General features: G+C 50.0%; 1 protein-coding gene across 1 annotated transcript in view; it reads left to right on the top strand.

Moving 5' to 3' along the window:
* The window catches only part of CPN1 (carboxypeptidase N subunit 1), a 43,721-nt gene that overhangs the window by 15,202 nt on the left and 10,344 nt on the right, over positions 1–18,175 (top strand). Inside the window, exons 6-8 of the mRNA XM_075000003.1 lie at positions 7,108–7,247; positions 7,643–7,742; positions 16,956–17,074. Of these exons, the coding sequence (XP_074856104.1) occupies positions 7,108–7,247; positions 7,643–7,742; positions 16,956–17,074 (359 nt within the window). The remainder of the gene's footprint in view (positions 1–7,107; positions 7,248–7,642; positions 7,743–16,955; positions 17,075–18,175) is intronic.

Raw genomic sequence — 18,175 nt, 5'->3', positions numbered from 1 at the left:
TAGTGGAACAGACAAGGTCTGGGGAAGAGGATAGTAGCAGAGGTGGAGGTATGATTTGAGGGAGGGAATGCAACAGGGTAAAGGCTGGTGAGACTATCTGTAGTTAAGGGCTAAGAAGCGGGGTACAGGCTATTGGGGTGCATTCTCAGTTGGGGTTAAGTATCCAGATTCTGGAGGATTTGTCAAGAGTATGCATTTATACATACAATATGATGAGGACTAATTTATCTGCAACTAATCAGGAAAGAGATCTTGGCGACATTGTGAATAGTTCTCTGAAAACATCCACACAGTGTGTAGCATCAGTCAAAAAAGCAAACAGGGTGTTAGGAATCATTAAAAAAGGGATAGAAAATAAGATGGAGAATATATTATTGCCCTTATATAAAATCATGGTACACCCACACCTTGAATACTGCATACATATGTGGTCACCTCATCTCAGAAAGCTATATTGGCATTAAAAAATGTTCAGAAAAGGGCAACTAAAATGATGAGGTGTTTGGAATAGGTCCCATATGAAGAGAGATTAAAGAGACTAGGACTTTTCAGCTTTGAAAACAGGGGCCTAAAGTGGGGATATGATAGAGGTGCATATACTTATGAGTGGTGTGGAGAAAATGAACAAGGAGAAAATGTTCCCATAACGTAAGAACTAGAGGACACCAAATGAAATTAATGGGCAGCAGGTGTAAAACAAATAAAAGGAAATTCTTCACACAGCACACAGTCAAACTGTATAACCCCTTACTAGAGGAGGCCGTGAGGGCCATGACTGTAGCAGGGTTTAAAAAGGAGCTAGATGAATTCATGGAGGTTGGGTCCATTAATGACTGTTACCAGGCTGGGTGGGAAAGGTGTCCCTAGCCTGTTTGTCAGAACCTGGAGCTGGATGGCAGGAGAGAGACTGTTGCCTGTTCTGTTCACTCCCTTTGGGGTAGCTGGCATTGGCCACTGTCAGCAGAGATGATACTTGGCTAGGTGGGCCTTTTGTCTGACCCAGTGTGGCCATTCTTATGTTCAGGGGAGGTTAGGTATTTTTTTCATGTATACCTTTATGTCCAGTTGGGTTAAGGATTTAAAAAACTCCATTAAGAGGAGCAGGAATCCTATCAATAGAATAGGTTCACTACTAAGTAGGTATGATTAACATATCTATTCAGTATTTGGGAAAAAGCTGAGTGGCACAGTCACAGCTTGCACTGATAATGCAGTAGTTTATTCTGACAGTAATGCGGGAGGATGTTAAGCAGCAGCAGCAGCAGCAGCAAAAATTCTGCATTTTATGCTCTTGTGGACAAGAATGTTAAAAGAATTGTCCAAAAACTCTGAGCCAGTGATGCTGACATTTAACATATCTTGGAACACTGAGAAAGACCCAGAGAACTAGAAAAAAGCTAGTGTTGTGCCAGTATTTTAAAGGGGCGATGAGGATGGTCTGGGGAACTATAGGCTTGATATTGTAGGCTCTAGTCTAGTCTGGGGTCTAGTCTGAGGTCTAGTGGTTAAAGTGGAGGGAGGCTTGATATTGACTGCAGGCAGAATCCTGGGAAGGCTGTTACAGGATACCATCAGTGATGTATTAAGGACATCAGACACAATGCTAATTAGTGTGATTTTTTTATGGAAAAATAGACAGTGTCGATATTAAGTTGACAAAGCTAACTGTGCTGATACAATATATATTTGTAGGGCATTTGACATATTACTCCCTGACATGCTGATTTAAAAAAAAATAGCACTACTCAAAATCAATCCAGTCTGTATTAAGTGGATTAAGCTGCCTAATTGATTAATCTCAAAAATTGTCAATGGGTGTTGACACATCATGCCATGACTTACTTGACTTAAACCCTTGTACTCCAAGTGGAGCACTGGCCATCTACAAGTCTCCTCCACTTCACTCTGTCTTGGGACAAAACTTCTAACTGATCACCCCACCATGGTCCATTTCTTGTCATGGTGAGGTGGTTTGTGTGTCTCAATCACTCAGAGAAGCTACATCTATACTGGGATGCTACATCGAAATAGCTTATTTCGATGTAGCAAAATCGAAATAAGCTATTTCGATAAATAGCGTCTACACATCCTCCAGGGCTGGTGCCGTCGACGTTGGGCAGCACCACATCGAAGTAGGCGCTGCAGGGGAGCGTATACACACCAAAGCGGCCCAAATCGAAATAAGGGTGCCAGGAACAGCTGCAGATAGGGTCGCAGGGCGGACTAGCACTTCCGGGGCAACAGCTAGCCACTCCCTTAAAGGCCCCCTCCCAGATACACTCAGCCTGCACAGCACACGGTCTGCAGAGCCACAGGCACGCGCACCCCGTGTAAGCAGCATGGACCCCCAGCAGCAGCAGCAGCCAGAGGCCCACACACCCACCCCTGGAGGAGCAGTGGTTGCCCTGCTCAGTGCTATGCAGGAGGCAGCTGACCATCTTTTATTTCAGGAAGATGAGCTGTCCTTGGGGGATAAGGAAGCAACCCCAGACCTTGCTGCCCTCCCAGCCCCCCCCCGCACCCCGGCTGCACACGCCGCCGGCTGTGGAGATACCCCATGAGCATGGACTGGTGGGAGCGGCTGGTGCTCGGCGAGTGGGACAATGACCGCTGGCTCCGGAACTTCCGAATGAGCCGGCAGACATTTCTGGAGCTCTGCCAGTGGCTCACCCCTGCCTTACGGCACCAGGACACCCCCATGCGATGTGCCTTCACCGTCGAGAAACGGGTCGGCATTGCTGTCTGGAAGCTGGCCACTCCAGACAGCTACCAATCCGTAGGGCAGCAGTTCGGCATGGGCAAGGCCACCGTTGGGGCTGTCCTCCTGAAGGTAAGAGGACCCGGGGGAGGGGGGGGAGGGGGGGGAGCCTGGGGCGGGGAGCCCTGGGGGGGAGGGAGGAAGGGGGGGAGGGCCAGGCACACCCTGCACACCCCTCACCAGTGCTCTCTCATGTCCTTCCCCTGCAGGTCGTCCACGCAATCGACGCCCTGCTCCTCCACAGGCTTGTGCGGCTTGGGGACCCGGATGCTGCCATCGCGGGATTTGCTAGCCTGGGCTTCCGAAATTGCTTTGGGGCTCTGGATGGGACCCATATTCCCATCCGTGCCCCAGAGCACAGCGGAGGACGCTTCCTCAACAGGAAGGGCTACCATTCAGTGGTCCTCCAGGCCTTGGTGGACAGCCGGGGCTGCCTCTTGGACATTTCTGTTGGCTGGCCTGGCAGCACCCACAACGCCCGGGTGTTCAGAAATTCGGGCCTGTGCTGCCGGCTGGAGGCGGGGACCTACATCCCCCAGCGGCAGATCCCTGTGGGGGACACCACCATGCCCCTCTGCATCATCGCAGACGCGGCATACCCCCCTCTGGCCCTGGCTCATGCACCCTTACACAGGCCATGTCACAGCCAGCCAGGAGCGGTTCAACACACGCTTGAACCATGCGCGCCAGGTGGTTGAGTGCACTTTCGGCCACCTCAAAGGGCGCTGGAGGTGTCTCCTCACCCACCTGGATGCAGGCCTCACCAGCATCCCCCAGGTTGTGGGCACATGCAGCGCACTCCACAACCTGGTGGAGAGCAAGGGAGAGGCCTTCTTCCAGGGCTGGGCTGTGGAGGCTGGCAGGGCCGACATCCAGCCACCCGCTGCCCCCAGTCGCCAGGTCGACCCTGAGGGGATCCGGGTCCAGGAGGCCCTGCAGGCCCATTTTGACCAGGCTGCAGGGTGAACGCTGGCAGGGCCAGCTGCGGGTGAGCCACCCACTGCACCCTCCCATCCTCCACAATACTCCCTGCCCCCACCACAGAGCACCTGAGAGCACACCCCCCCAAACTTCTGTGCAATAAAATGGAATTTTTTTTTAAACAAAACCCTGCAACCTTGTATTATTAATAGAAAACAGAAGAAGAAGGGGGGAACTATGTACATGGGGGGCAGGTACAAAACAGGGGTAGAACAAAAACTAGTTACACAAAGATGCGGGGAATGAGTCCAAAGGAGGGGGCTTTGCGGGGGGGGCAACGTCCTCGGCCATGCACCCCTATTGTCCTGCACCTGGTGTTGGGGGGGCGCAACCCACGTCTTGGCCGGAGGCCTGGTCGAGGCTGCGTGGGGGCCGGGAGAACCGGCAGATAGGGCCGGGTGGTGTCCAGAGGCCCACGGTCCCCCTCGGTGGCAGGCCCCAGGACAGCCGATGGTGGAGGGATGGCAGGCGGAGCAGCGGGCGGAGCGGCGGGGGGGGGGCCAAGTGCCGCGCGATGGCATCGAACGTGCGCATGAAGGCCCCCCAAGCCTCCTGGCACCAGGCCAGCGCTCGCTCCTAGAGGTGGAGCCGCCGCTCCTCCACCTGCAGGTGCTGCTCAGACACCTCCAGCTGACGCCGGAGGGTGGCGAGCAGCTGGGGGGTTCGTGGACGCCCGCAGATGGCTCCACCGCTGTCGGGCTCGTCCTGGGGCTGGAGGGGCTGGCCTGGTGGGATGGCCCCGGTGGGCTCTCTGGGACCACAGACGGCGCGCCGGTGCTCTCCGGGCCCTCCGATGGTGCAGCTGCGGAACACAGGGGGGAAGAAGAGTGGAGACTGCTGTTAGTCTGGGCCCTGACCCGTGGCTCTTGTCCCCCCACCCCTCTGCTTCTGGTTCCCCATACCCGTCCCCCGGAGATGCTGCTGCTGCTGCTGATGGGTGTCTAACCCCCCCACCGGGGGACCGTAGGTTCCGTTCCCCCCATCCCCAGGGATGGGGCATGGTGCTGTCCTGCTGGGGGGCAGGGGCTGATGGACTCTTTTGAGGGACATGCCACTGCTGTCCTCGGGGCCATGGTCATCTGGGCGTGTGGAGGGCCCTGGTCATGTCTCTTGTCCCCGCCCCTTAACCCTAGGGGTGTGCACCGGGGGGTTCATACCTGACGCTCCGCTCCCACAGTTGGGGGACAGCCATCGGGCGGATGCCCTGCTGGAGCTGCGGCACGGGAGGGCGATCTGGAGCCCCCCGTCGCTGGAGGCCCCCTCCTCCTCCTCCAGTGTCCCAGGGGTGGGCTCCTGGGGGGGCCCCTGAGGTGCAGGGCTGGCCTCCGGGGCAGACTCCATCTCCGGAGCCTGCTGGGGCTCATCGGCTGATGTGTCAAGGGTGGCTGGGGGGGAGGAGGTGTACCGGGGGCCCAGGATTTCCCTGAGCTCCCTGTAAAAGGGGCAAGCAGCGGGGGCGGCCCCAGATCATCTGGCCATGTCCCAGGCCTGGGCGTAACCCTGCTGCAGCTCCTTTACCTTACTCCTGACGTGGTCAGGAGTGTGGGCAGGGTGACCCCGGGCATCCAAGCCCTCGGCCAGCTGAGCGAACACATCCACATTCCGCCTCTTGCTCCCATTACCTGGAGCACCTCCTCCTTGCTCCAGAGCCCCAGCAGTTCCTGGATCTCGGCCTCCGTTCAGGAGGGGCCCTGCTGCCGCTTCCCAGGCTGGCTGGCTGGCTGGGAGCCCTGGCTCCCCTTGGGGGGGTGCCCTGTGGGCCCTTGGGGGGCTGGCTGGCTGCCATGGGGTGCAGGGTGCTGGCTTGGGACTGCGGAGGGACGTGCAGGCTGGGCACGTGGCTGTGCTGCTGCCTGTACGAGCTCTCAGCTTCCTGCACAGGAAATAAGGGGGCGGGGAGCTTTAAGGGGCTGCTGCACATGGCGACCATAGAGCTCAGGGGCTGGAGAGAGCGTCTCTCAACCCCTCAGCTGATGGCCACCATGGAGGACCCCGCTATTTCGATGTTGCGGGACGTGGATGGTCTACACGTGCCCTACTTCGACGTTCAACATTGAAGTAGGGCACTATTCCCATTTCCTCATGAGGATAGCAACTTCGACGTCTTGCCGCCTTACGTCGATTTCAACTTCGAAATAGCGCTCGGCACTTGTAGACACAGCTAGAGAGTTAGATCAGTGGGAGTTACAGCTCCTAGAAGTGTCACCCAAACTGGACAGGTTAAAGGGTAGAGACCAGACAAATTTGGATCAGATCTCCCCAAGGTAAGAGGTTGGCTTAAGGTTAACTACCTGAGCCATTAAAAAAAAAAAATGTTACAGGAACAACTACAAAAATGTCATGCCATGTCAGTGTTTATTTCAGCAGATCTTTCCAAGATCTCTTCTTGGCTCAATGCTGCTCAATATCCTTAGCAACAATTTGGAAGAAAAATAAAATCATGAGTAGCAAAGTTTGCAGATAACACCAAAATTAAAGGGGTATTAAATAATGACAACGTCACTGATGGAGCATGGTCTGGATCACTTGGCAATCTGGGCTCCCTTGCATCACATTTTAACAAAACTAAATGCCAGATCAGACATAAATTGACCAAGACTACACTCACAGGATACGGACTGTGTTTTAGAAAGAGTTGACTCACAAAAAGGCTTTGGAGTCATGGTAAACACAAACTGTACTCCCAGTGAAATATGGTGGATAAGAAACCAAATGTAATTTTTGAGTGTCTAAATCAGCAATAGAATACTGAGCAGAAGCAGGCAGATGGTATCACCACAGTTTATGGCATTAGTGAGACCACTCCAATGTCCTACATCTGAGTCTAGCATCCACAACTCAAAAGGGATGTGGAAAATTGAAAAAGTTTCAATAAAAGGATCCACTGATACTCCAAGGTTTGGCAAATCAGCCTTCTAATGAGAGGCCAATATGCTCCATTTATTTAATTTATTGAAGCAGACAGTTCAGCAGTTATATGTTCATGGTCTGCAAGTTCCTCCATGGGAAAGAAATTTCTAACAGTAGTCAGCTGTTTAATTTAGCAGAAAAAGGCTAAACAAGGCCCACTGATTGGAAGCTGAAGCTAGATAAGTGCAGGCTAGTTATAAGGAGCCACTGTTGTACAGTGAGAGTAATTAACCAGTGGAACAATTTACTGAGGGAACACAGTGGCTTCTCAGTCACCGGATGTCTTTAAATCTGGGATGAATGTCTTGCAAATGCTAGAAAGGAGAGCTGGTGTTTGAGGGACTGGATGTGGGAAGGGTGAGGAAAGGGCTTGGGGAGAACACCTCTGTACATTTGGGGGGACAAAGGGGAGTGTTTTGGAGAGGGGGTACATATCTCTGAATCTTGTCTCCTCTCAGGAATGCAGGACTTTAATTATCTTTACACCAACTGCTTTGAGATCACTCTGGAGCTCAGCTGCAACAAGTTTCCACCGCAAAAGGACCTGGAGAAGGAATGGCTAGCCAATCGTGAGGCACTCATCACCTACTTAGAGGAGGTAAAAGGGCCACACTCAGACCCTAGTACCAACCCCATGTGGGGTCAAGAACCCTGGTGCCTTCCCTTCTGGGACCTGCCCCTCCATCCTGCTTTGCATTGCAAGGGGAAGAGATGCAATGGTGGGGGCACCAGCAGAGGCTGCGAACATAGAGGGAGGCCCTGGGCTCCTTGTCCCGAAACTTCAGAGGCAGCACTAAGAGACTGCAGCAGTACTGCTGCCTCCCAGTCCTGGCTCTGCCAGAGAAAGGCCAGCCCAGCTATGGGTCTTTGGCAGGTGGGGAAAATTGAGCGCCAGCAGGAGTCTGCTCTCCCTCTCCATGAGGGTATGTTCAGACCCCAACAGGGAGAGGAACCAGCCCTCAGGAGTGAGTGAATCTGTCTCTCTGCCTGCAGGTTCATCAGGGCATCAAAGGGCTGGTGTCCGATCAGAACAACAATGGAATTGCAGGTGCTGTGATTTCTGTCCAGGGGATCGGCCATGATGTTACCTCTGGTGCGTTGCCCACCTCTCAACTCTTTTAGTAACAGCCTGTTTAGCCTGATTTGGGAGAACAGAGTGTGACAGGCAACATGGAACTGAGGTACCGATGAGCCCTCTGTTTTGCCAGCATGGGCTTCCTCTCACATTGGGATGCTGTGACGAGCTGCAGAATGCTCCCAGTCATGCACTCTCACACACTTTTACACAAGCAGGGACATACTCAGTTTCAATTAGATGAAAGCTTTGGCCCAGCTGTACAGCCTAGGACCCCAGAGCTGTGTCATCTTGCCCTGGTCAAAAGCCTGACCAGTCACTTTATTACCCTGTCTGCCTCTCCCGCAGTGCATCAGCCCTTGTCCCTGAGCAGATTCCCCTGGCACTTCTGACAAACTGCATTGTTTCAGGTAAAGATAGAAAACAAGATTCACTACAGAAAGATACAGTAGATTTTAAGTTATAAGCAGCGGTGATATAGATCAAACCAGATTGTTTTTCCCCAGGTAATCTAAATTCTACACACTAGAGCAGATTTGAGTTGAGCAGTGTCACTCTGAGGATAGTACAAACAGTCCATTAAGCTTCAGTTCATGGACAGACTTCCTTCTTTCCCCACCAGGGACCTCCATCCCCCGTTCAGTCTTTGTTCCTAAGTGACAGAGAGATAGCCATGTCAGTCCATATTCTATCAAAACAAAAAAGCAGTCAAGTATCACCTAATAAATTATTTTGTTAGTCTTTAAAGTGCTACTTGACTGCTTTTCTGTTTTGTTCCTAAGGTGTTTCCAGGTCCTGTGTTGTAGGGGAAGTGAGGTCCCTCTGTGAACACACTTCCTCTTCTATAGCTTTTTCCATCTTGCTGGAAAGTTAGTTTGCTATGACTGTTGCCAAACAGTCCCTTGTGTATAGAGCTATATCTGAGAGGCGCCTCTTATACCCAGTGCCTTGGGTAATCCATGTGAGCATGTGTATTTACCTCAGTGGGCCATGGATTGTTGTACCTGAAAAGCTGGTTATAGGTAGTTTTAAGGTCACACCATACTTTACTAACAGACATAGCAAAACTTCAGAACTCTAGATACAATGAGGAGACATGCAGCTTAACAAGATATTAATATTCAGCAGATTCAGACTTTTAAGATACCTCACAAGGCATACTTTGTGCCAAACACATAACAGTCCTGTCACCCTGGTAAGTATGGGGTTCACAGGGTGATGCACAGTGTACCAGGCAATGCTGTATATTACCAAAGCCCTCTAGTCAATCTCTTCTATCTGGCACCCAGCAACTCTGAGCTACACAGGTTATTAAAATGTTCCTTGTGTGTATGTTGGACTGGGGGGAGGAGGAGACACAGGTTAACTCACTGTGACAAAGCTCCACCCCTGTATTGGTAGGTCCCATGCTTTCAGCCAGATTCCTTAAGGCCAGTAATGTAGTGTCTCTTTCTCTGCTTAGAAGCAAATGGTCACAGTCTACTGAGCCAGTTTCATCACAGGTCAGTATGGGAGGTGGGAAGGGAGATATCCCACAGTTTCTGCTGCCCCTTCAAGTGTGGTGGGGACTTGAAACAGGAATTAATTCAGGGATGTCCCATATCCTGAATTGTACTGGAGGTCAGACTACATGGCCATGGTAGCTCCATCTAGCATGGCTACTATCTGCATGGATGCTCTGGGGCTGGAGCACTCAAGGGGGAAAAAATAGGTGGTCAGCACCCACAGGCAGCCTTATTAGTCAGCTCCTTTCCCTCCCCATCCTCCAGTGACAGTCCCTACTCCTCTCCCCACGGTGCCTCCCACCTGCTGTAAGCAAGAGTTCAGTTTTCCCCAGGAGCTGCTGGGGTAAAGAGGCAGAGAAGCAGGAGTAGCAAGAGGCGGGGGGGCAGACCAGAGTGGGAAGAATATACCTTGACTTCAGCAAGGCTTTTGATATGGTCTCCCACAACATTCTTGTCCATAAGTTAAGGAAATATGGATTGGATCCTTGGACTATAAGATGGCTAGAAAGCTGGCTTGATGGTCGGGCCCAACAGGTAGTGGTCAATGGCTCAATGTCTGGATGGCGGTCAGTTTAAAGCAGAGTGCCGCAAGGCTTGGTTCTGGGGCCGGTGTTATTCAACATCTTTGTTAATGACCTGGATGAGGGACTGGATTGCACCCTCAGCAAGTCTGCAGATGACACAAAACTAGGGGGAGAGTAGATACGTTGGAGGATAGAGAGAGAATCCGGAGTGACCTGGATAAATTGGAGGACTGGGCCAAAAGAAATCTGATGCGGTTCAACAAGGAGAAATGTAGAGTCCTGCACCTGGGGTGGAGGAATCCCAAGCAATGTTATAGGCTGGGGACTGACTGGCTCAGCAGCAGTAAAACGGAAAGGAACCTTGGGGTTATGGTGCATGAAAGTCTGGATATGAGCAAAGAGTGTGTCCTTGTAGCCAACAAGGCTAACTGCATACTAGGGTGCATAAGGGGCAGCATTTTGAGCAGATCTAGAGAAGTGGTTGTTCTCCTCTATTCAGCACTGGTGAGGCCACGTCTGGAATAGCGTGTCCAGTTTTGCCCCCCCCCCCGTATAAAGAGGATGTGGATTTGCTGGAGCAGGTTCAGCAGAGGGCAACAAAAATGGTGAAGGGGCTGGAGCACAAGACCTATGAGGAGAGGCTGAGGGATTTGGGCTTGTTTAGTTTGCAGAAGAGAAGACTTAGGGGTGAGTTAATAGCAGCCTTCAACTTCCTGCAGGGGAGCTCTAAAGAGGAGGGTGAGAAACTGTTCTCAGTGGTGTCAGATGGCAGAACAAGGAGCAATGGCCTGAAGTTGAAGAGGGAGAGGTGTAGGTTAGATATCAGGAAAAAACTACTTCCCCAGGCGGGAGGTGAAACATTGGAATGCGTTGCCTAGAGAGGTGGTGGATTCTCCATCCCTCGACGTTTTTAAGTCTCGGCTTGACAAGGTCCTGGCTGGGATGACTAAGTGGGGGTTGATCCTGCTTGAAGCAGGGGGCTGGACTAGATGACCTCCTGAGGTCCCTTGCAGCCCTATGATTCTGTGATAAGGCTGGGGGCAGAGGTAGGGAAGCCTGTACTAGAGCTTAGAGTTAGGAAGCATTTCCTAATATCCAACCTAAATCACTGATTTAAATACATCATTTCTTGTCCTACTCTCAGAGGAGACAGCAGACAATTGGTCCCCATCCTCTTTGTAACATATTTGGAAACTGTTACCAGGTCCTGCCTAGGACTGAACATGCCCCAGTTTTATTAATATTTCCTCAGAGATCAGTGTGATGGGGCGTCTGCCCCATACTGGCCCCTATGGGATTAAAAGCAGCTCTAGGAAGGCTATGCCAGAGGCAGACAATTAGAAGGGGACTGAGAGGAGCAGCCAATTGGGTCCTGGCAGGCTTGTTTCAGAAGGGCTGCAGGGCAGAGCAGAACAGACTGCCTGAGGGGAGAAGGCCAGGTGCAGAGTGGGAGGAGTTCAAGCACCTGGGACAGCAGTGGTGCAAGCAGGGATCAGGGGTGCTAGAGTGCTCTAGACTGGATGTTAGGTCTGCAGGGTGAGGCCTTGAGGTACGGCTGCTAGAGGGTGCAGGAGCTGCCTAGAAAGCAGCCCTGGAGCAGTGGACTGCAGCTGCTACTAAGGAAATGGCTGGACAGAAACTGCAGCTCCCCTGGAAGGCAGGAGCACAGTGTGGCACAGACAGAGGGTGAGTCACTGTAAAGGGCCCTGCAGTCCTGGGAGTGGCGCACATCCTGCAAGGAAAGTGATGGGGGCAAGGCACCACCAGCACAGGGTGTGCTGGTCACCTGAGCTAATCTCCAAGGCAGGAAGCAGGTGTCGCAAGGCTGAGTGAGTCCTGTTACACTCACGTTTTCTTAACTTTCTCTCACGTCAGTCATTCTCCACTGGCATCTCCTATTTATGCGAGTTGTGACTCAAGTGTGATGCCCAGAACTAGATGCAGCATTCCAGCTAGTCTAACTTGTGCCAACTGGGGCATTGACCACCTGTAACACTTCTGTTAATACACTTCAGAATGATATTAGCCTTTTTTGCACCTCATTGCATTCCTCACTTGTATTCTATCTGTAGTTCATTTTTACCTTGTCAGCAGTACTGCCGTCTAGCCATTTAGTCCACATATTTTATGGCTGTACATCTTATTTTTTCACCTTCCTAGATAGTGCTTTGCACTTGTGTTACTGAATTATTGCAAGCTGAAATTCAAACCAATTCTCCAACTTGTCTTGGTCAATTTGATTTCTAGCGACCCCTCCAGCTTGATGTCATCTACAAATTATCTAAGTACACTTTCCTCTCTATTATTCAAGTCATCAGTTAAGATATTGAATAGCATCAGACCCAGGAGTGACCTCTGCAGGTCCCCACTAGATACGTCCTCCCTGTTCATCAGGAAACAATTGATAACTCCTCCCTGAGTATGGGCTTTAAACCAGTTGTGCACCCATCTTACTGTAGTTTCATCTAGATCACATTGCCTTAGTTTTCTTGTAAGAATGTCACATAGGACTGCGTCAAAAGCCTTATGAAAATCAATATCTACTGATTCTCCGCCTATCCACTAACACAAGAACCCAGTCAAAGGATATTAAGTTGGTGTATCATGATTTGTTCTCGGCACAGCCATGGTGGTTATTCCTTATCACTCTAGTATCCTTCTGCAGATGCTTGCTATTGATTATTTAATACTTTGTTCCAGTATCTTCTCGTCTAAATTAGGCTGAATGGTCCATAATTCCCTGGGTCCTCTTTATATCCCCCCTTTCTAAAGATAAGTATTATGTTTGCTCTCCTCCAGCCTTCTGGATCTTCACCCATCCTCCAGGAGTTCTCAAAGATAACTGCTAATTGTTGCAAGATTGCATCTTCCGGTTTCTAAAGCACCCAGGGTGAATTTCATTAAGATCTGCTGATTTAAACTCTTGTTGCAGAAAATAAAGAAGGGAAATGGTCAGAGAGTATGTGATCACTGCCAGCTAGTGCAAGTTAGAGCAACTCCCAGATTATCTGAGTCTTTGCCAGTTGTGGAACAGAGAATCAGAGAGCCATAATAGGGTGTCTCTTCAGAATCTCCCCTTTCCTTTCCTGCACTACCCCAAGCGACTTTGCAGGCAAAAGGCGAGGAACCCTCCAACACTCTGGCAAAGCCAGCAATAATCCTGTCCTTCTGTCACTGAAGTTCCCACAGGCCATCAGAGAAGCAGGCAATGGAGCAGCCAGAGCTCCTCCGTTCCTTATATTCAGAGAGCTCAGGTGGAGGAAGTTGGTGCTGAAGATCCTGGATTTAAGTGCTGCTGACAACCTAAGAGAAATAAAATAGGATATGCTCCTTTGTTAAAGCCTGAGCTATGACGCACATGCCTGAGGCAATCAGGGTAACATTAATTCTGCCATTTCCCAGCTTTTGAGTGTTTCTCTTTGCAGCCCTGGCATTCTGGAAGCAGAGGGGGTTGTCTGCCATGTGACAGCTCTTTGTAACTCTGACATGAGCATTTCTGGGAGGATTGGGTGTTGCTGCAAAGCCTGGCACCTGGAGCTCACAGTCAGAGCCCAGCCCAGCTCAGTGGGAACTGGCAATTTTTCCAATCTTTCCTTCATGCTTGGCACTAATTGGCAGCGAGGTGGAGAACTGCCTGTGTCAGAAGTGCCCACTTTTGTTTCATGTGTGTGGCATGCTGGGAGGGAAATATGTGTAGGAAGCTTGAACTTGACAGAGGACGAAGAGGAAAGAGGGCCAATTGCCCAGGAGCCCCAGCTGCTGCAGTAGCTCTGCCTGCACTGGGGAAAATCATCTTTGAATCAAGACTAAGGGTATGTCTACACTTCAATTTGATCAAAAAAAACTTGTACTCATTCACAGGTGCTGAAACTCTTTCCCTTCCCCTGCCCACGTGCCCCTGAACAGCAGAGTTTTGCTGTGGCAAGTGAACTTGTAAATGCTGCTTTATTTGTAGGAGTGCTACACTGTCAACAAAACAAAACTCCCTCCTTGGTGGGGGGAAGTATTTTGGTGATAAAAGTGCCAACAAACAAGGTGCACACAAGCTGATTTCTTGCGAGAGGGCTGGGTCAACAAAGTCTTGTTGCTAAAAGCTTTGTAGTGTAGACATACCCTAAAATGCTGCTGCAGCTCTCCCCAGACCAAGCAGGCTGAGTCTGAGAAAGGGAGGGAAGGCACAATGCAGCTGCCCTGGGGCTCATCCAAACAGGTGGGGAATGGGGCTGTCCTGTCCCAGGACTCCACTGGCAGAGGAGGGGGCACTTGGGGCTTCTCTAGGCAGGGGGGTCCATTGATTTCTGTCCTGGTACACTGAGTTGCTGTTGGTTGGCCTGCCTGTGCTGCAAACCAAAACAGCCAAGGTGAATGATACCCTATCAAGCCAAAAGCTTTCACTTGTGTCACGCAGATTCATTGGAACTATGCAAATTCAATTAACTTTGCATAACATCCTCCCTGGAGCTGTGCAAAACCACAGATTATCATTCTCTGCTGAAACAACAGAAAGTACTGTGGCATCTTATAGACTAACAGATATTTTGTAGCAGAAGCTTTCATGGGCAAAGACCCACTGACAAAGTCTATGGTCCATAAGGTACCACAGGACTTCTTGTTGTTTTTTAAGTTACAGACTAACACAGCTACCTCTCTGATACTTATTGGCTACGTCTACACGTGCAGCCAACATCGAAATAGTCTATTTCGATGAATAACGTCTACACGTCCTCCAGGGCCGGCAACGTCGATGTTCAACTTCGACGTTGCTCAGCCCAACATCGAAATAGGCGCAGCGAGGGAACGTCTACACGTCAAAGTAGCACACATCGAAATGGGGATGCCAGGCACAGCTGCAGACAGGGTCACAGGGCGGACTCAACAGCCAGCCGCTCCCTTAAAGGGCCCCTCCCAGACACAGTTGCACTAAACAACACAAGATACACAGAGCTGACAACTGGTTGCAGACCCTGTGCCTGCAGCATAGATCCCCAGCTGCCGCAGAAGCAGCCAGAAGCCCTGGGCTAAGGGCTGCTGCCCACGGTGACCATAGAGCCCCGCAGGGGCTGGAGAGAGAGCATCTCTCAACCCCCCAGCTGATGGCCGCCATGGAGGACCCAGCAATTTCGACGTTGCGGGACGCGGATCGTCTACACGGTCCCTACTTCGACGTTGAACGTCGAAGTAGAGTGCTATTCCTATCTCCTCATGAGGTTAGCGACTTCGACGTCTCGCCGCCTAACGTCGAAGTTAACTTCGAAATAGCGCCTGACGCGTGTAGACGTGACGGGCGCTATTTCGAAGTTGGTGCCGCTACTTCGAAGTAGCGTGCACGTGTAGACGCAGCTATTCTCTGCTGAGGAGCTGTCCTGCTCTTTAATAGCAAGATGGTTCTGCATCAGGGCTACAGCTGTGGACATGGGCTAAACTTGAAATGGCATCAGTTGAATGACATATTTTATTTAATTCTCAGGAATTTTTTTACCTTTTAAAAATAAAGTAAACTCTTTCATATCTGACATTCTATCATCCGCAACTCTCAGATAACTGGCATATTACCCATAAGTAAATTTTAGGTATGTTTTCCATAAGTACAGGACAGTGAAAGTAAATACAAACAAATATAGCAAATACAGTATAAGTTTACAGTGTACAATATTACTTTATTGTTGGTAAATAAATCATTCTGCATGCATTTTTGTTTGCTTCTTAATATCTAATCTTGTTTTTCTTTAGTGTTATGCATTTCTAGGTATACCCCCCTATTATCCAGAATATCTGACTATCAGGCAACCTCCCAGTCCCGTGGCTGATGGATATGAAAGAGTTTACTGTACACTGAAGTATAGTTCAAAATGAAAATGTCAAGCTGAGCAGAAATGTTTCAGTTTTGTCAAAAATCTGTTTGACCAAAGCAATTTGTCAAATTCAACATAAAATTCTGAAATATTTTGGTGAACCTTAAATGACATTTTTGGCTAACAAAAGTTCATCCAAAATTGTACACCACTTTAATCAGGACTGAGCACCACCATCAGAGGGCTTTTGAGGGGATGTGGAGGGGAAAGGACGGGAGGGAATCGGTCAGGATATGCCTGTATTACTCAGCTCTTGCAAACATAACTCATAGGCCCCTGTATTCAGGTCAGGTGAATGCACTTACCCCCAGGGCCTTTTTCAAACCCATGCTCACTCGTAAGTTCCTGCCCATGGTGGGGTCACTCTAGAGCAGTAGTGGGCAATCTGTGGTTCTCCGGCCAAATGTCCCCCATTGGATTCTATGTGTGGCCCAGGAGATATCTTGTTTACCATTGTTCACATGCAGAGTTGCCAGATTCTGCTGGTTTCCCTCTACAATACATGGAGGTTGTTTTATTCCCCCTACCAGTATTATTAAGTGACAGGTACCTGAAAAAAGAGCATGTGAAGTGAGGTGTGTGCTGGCAGCACACAACATTGACTGTATAGTAACAAAGAGTAAGCCGTGCTAGTCTATACACTATCAAAACAAAAAGCAGTCAAGTAGCACTTTAAAGACTAGCAAAATGGTTTATTGGGTGAGCTTTCGTGGGACAAAGTGGGTCTGTCCCACGAAAGCTCACCTAATAAACCATTTTGCTAGTCTTTAAAGTGCTACTTGACTGCTTTTTGTTTTAACATTGACTGTGAAAGCCATGAGCTCTTTCCGCATTCTGGAATAAGTTGCCTCGACTGGGGTGATTGTAGAATTTCTATCATTGGAGGTATTTAAGAACAGGTTGGATAAATAAAAATAAATATATATTGCTTGGTCCTTGAAGACAGGGTACTGGACCTGAAGACCGCTTGAGGTTCCTTCCAGTTCCACTATTCTGTGATTCTATCCAATCAAAGTGATGCTAGGTTCAGTCAGCACACCCTGCAAATTCTAGTTATGCAAGTGCCATTACCCAAACTACCCTATGTCAGGGCACCATCTTGGTTATGACAATCTTGCTGCCCACTGAGGTGAAGGAGGGCCACTCATGTGACCACTCACTGGCCTAGGTTGCCCATTGCTGCTCTAGGAAGTCCATCTGAATGAGTGGGAGCAGAGTGCATGGAAGGGGTAGGAGCACTGTTAAGTGACCCATTTAAAGTAGCCAGGACAGATCTCTAGATGAGGTTCTATGGGGCAAGTCTACTGAGGTGACTGAGGACACTCTGGCTGCTGCTTTTTCTTGTTGCAGGTGACCAGGGAGACTATTTCCGGTTGCTGCTGCCAGGCACTTATACCATCACTGCCTTGGCATATGGATATCAACCACAGACAGTGACAGTAACTGTGGGCCCAGCTGGGCCTTCGCTGGTGAGTTTTGCTGAACAATCACCAAGGGCTGTGTGTGGAGATCTCAGATTGCATGAGAGATGTCCCTAGCCGGGGGTGGGGGCACAGTGCTGGAGGTCACACAGTGGCACGAAGGGCAGAGTGGGGAAGAGAGGGGCAGTGCAGATCTGGCTAGCCAGCCTCTGCTGTGGGTCACCGCTGCCAGCAGATTGAAACAGGAAGCAAAGAAGCAGCAAGTGACCCAGGGCTCTGGGTGGGTACTGTTCTGCCCATAGGCATTTTTCTGTCTCTGCGCAGTTGAAAGAACTGACTAAGCCAGACCCTTGCCAAACACCTTTTTCTAATGCCTTCACCTTCTTGTCAGGGTGAATTAAGTGTAGTGGGGGGTGGCTGGAGCCTGGTGCATGAGCAGACAGAGGCAGCTCTGTCCCTCAGGGCAGGCAAGACCCAGGCTTTCGCTCGTTTGATGTAGCTCGTTTCCTGCTTTGTGACCAAAGATATATTCTTCACCCCTTAGCAGGGGTTTGGTGTCAGCTCACTCCTCCCTGAGAAGAACTCGCCCAGGTGTAGGCGGGGACAAGCGCTCACAGCCACTTGCCAGGCTGTTCTGGAGAGTGATACAGCTCCCAGGGAGTGTGATGATCTGCTGCCAGAATAGTACACCCACAATTCAAGCAGGCTATTCCTACAGTGGAGTGGTGTCAGAGAGGAGTCACAAAAGTGATGAAAGGGTTAGAAAACTTGTTTTACAGTGGTAGACTCAAGTGCTCAATCTGTTCAGCTTCACAAAGAAAGGACTCAGGGCTCACTTGATTAGTCTGTGCTGACATATGGAACAAGGAAAGGTATAGCATGAGATGAGAAATAAGATGCACCTCTCTTGTGGTGAGAGTAAATTAGCCTCTGGAGCAGTTTACCAAGGCTCACAGTGTATTCTACATTACTAATAATTTTGAAATGAAGATCCAACTTTTTAAAAAAGCTCAGGTCCATTATGTGAGGGGAGAAGTGTGACCCGTCCTGTACAGGCAGTGCAGTTGCATGACTGCCATGATTCCTTCTGGCCTTGGAACCAGTGACTAAAAGCAGAATTTCTTTGAAAACGCCAGTGGTTTTGGGGAA

This window comes from Carettochelys insculpta, chromosome 7 (genome assembly GCF_033958435.1).
Source record: "Carettochelys insculpta isolate YL-2023 chromosome 7, ASM3395843v1, whole genome shotgun sequence".
NCBI classification, from domain to species: domain Eukaryota; kingdom Metazoa; phylum Chordata; order Testudines; family Carettochelyidae; genus Carettochelys; species Carettochelys insculpta.
The sequence above is the reverse complement of the archived record's forward strand: the minus strand, read 5'-3'. Positions and strand labels throughout refer to the sequence as shown.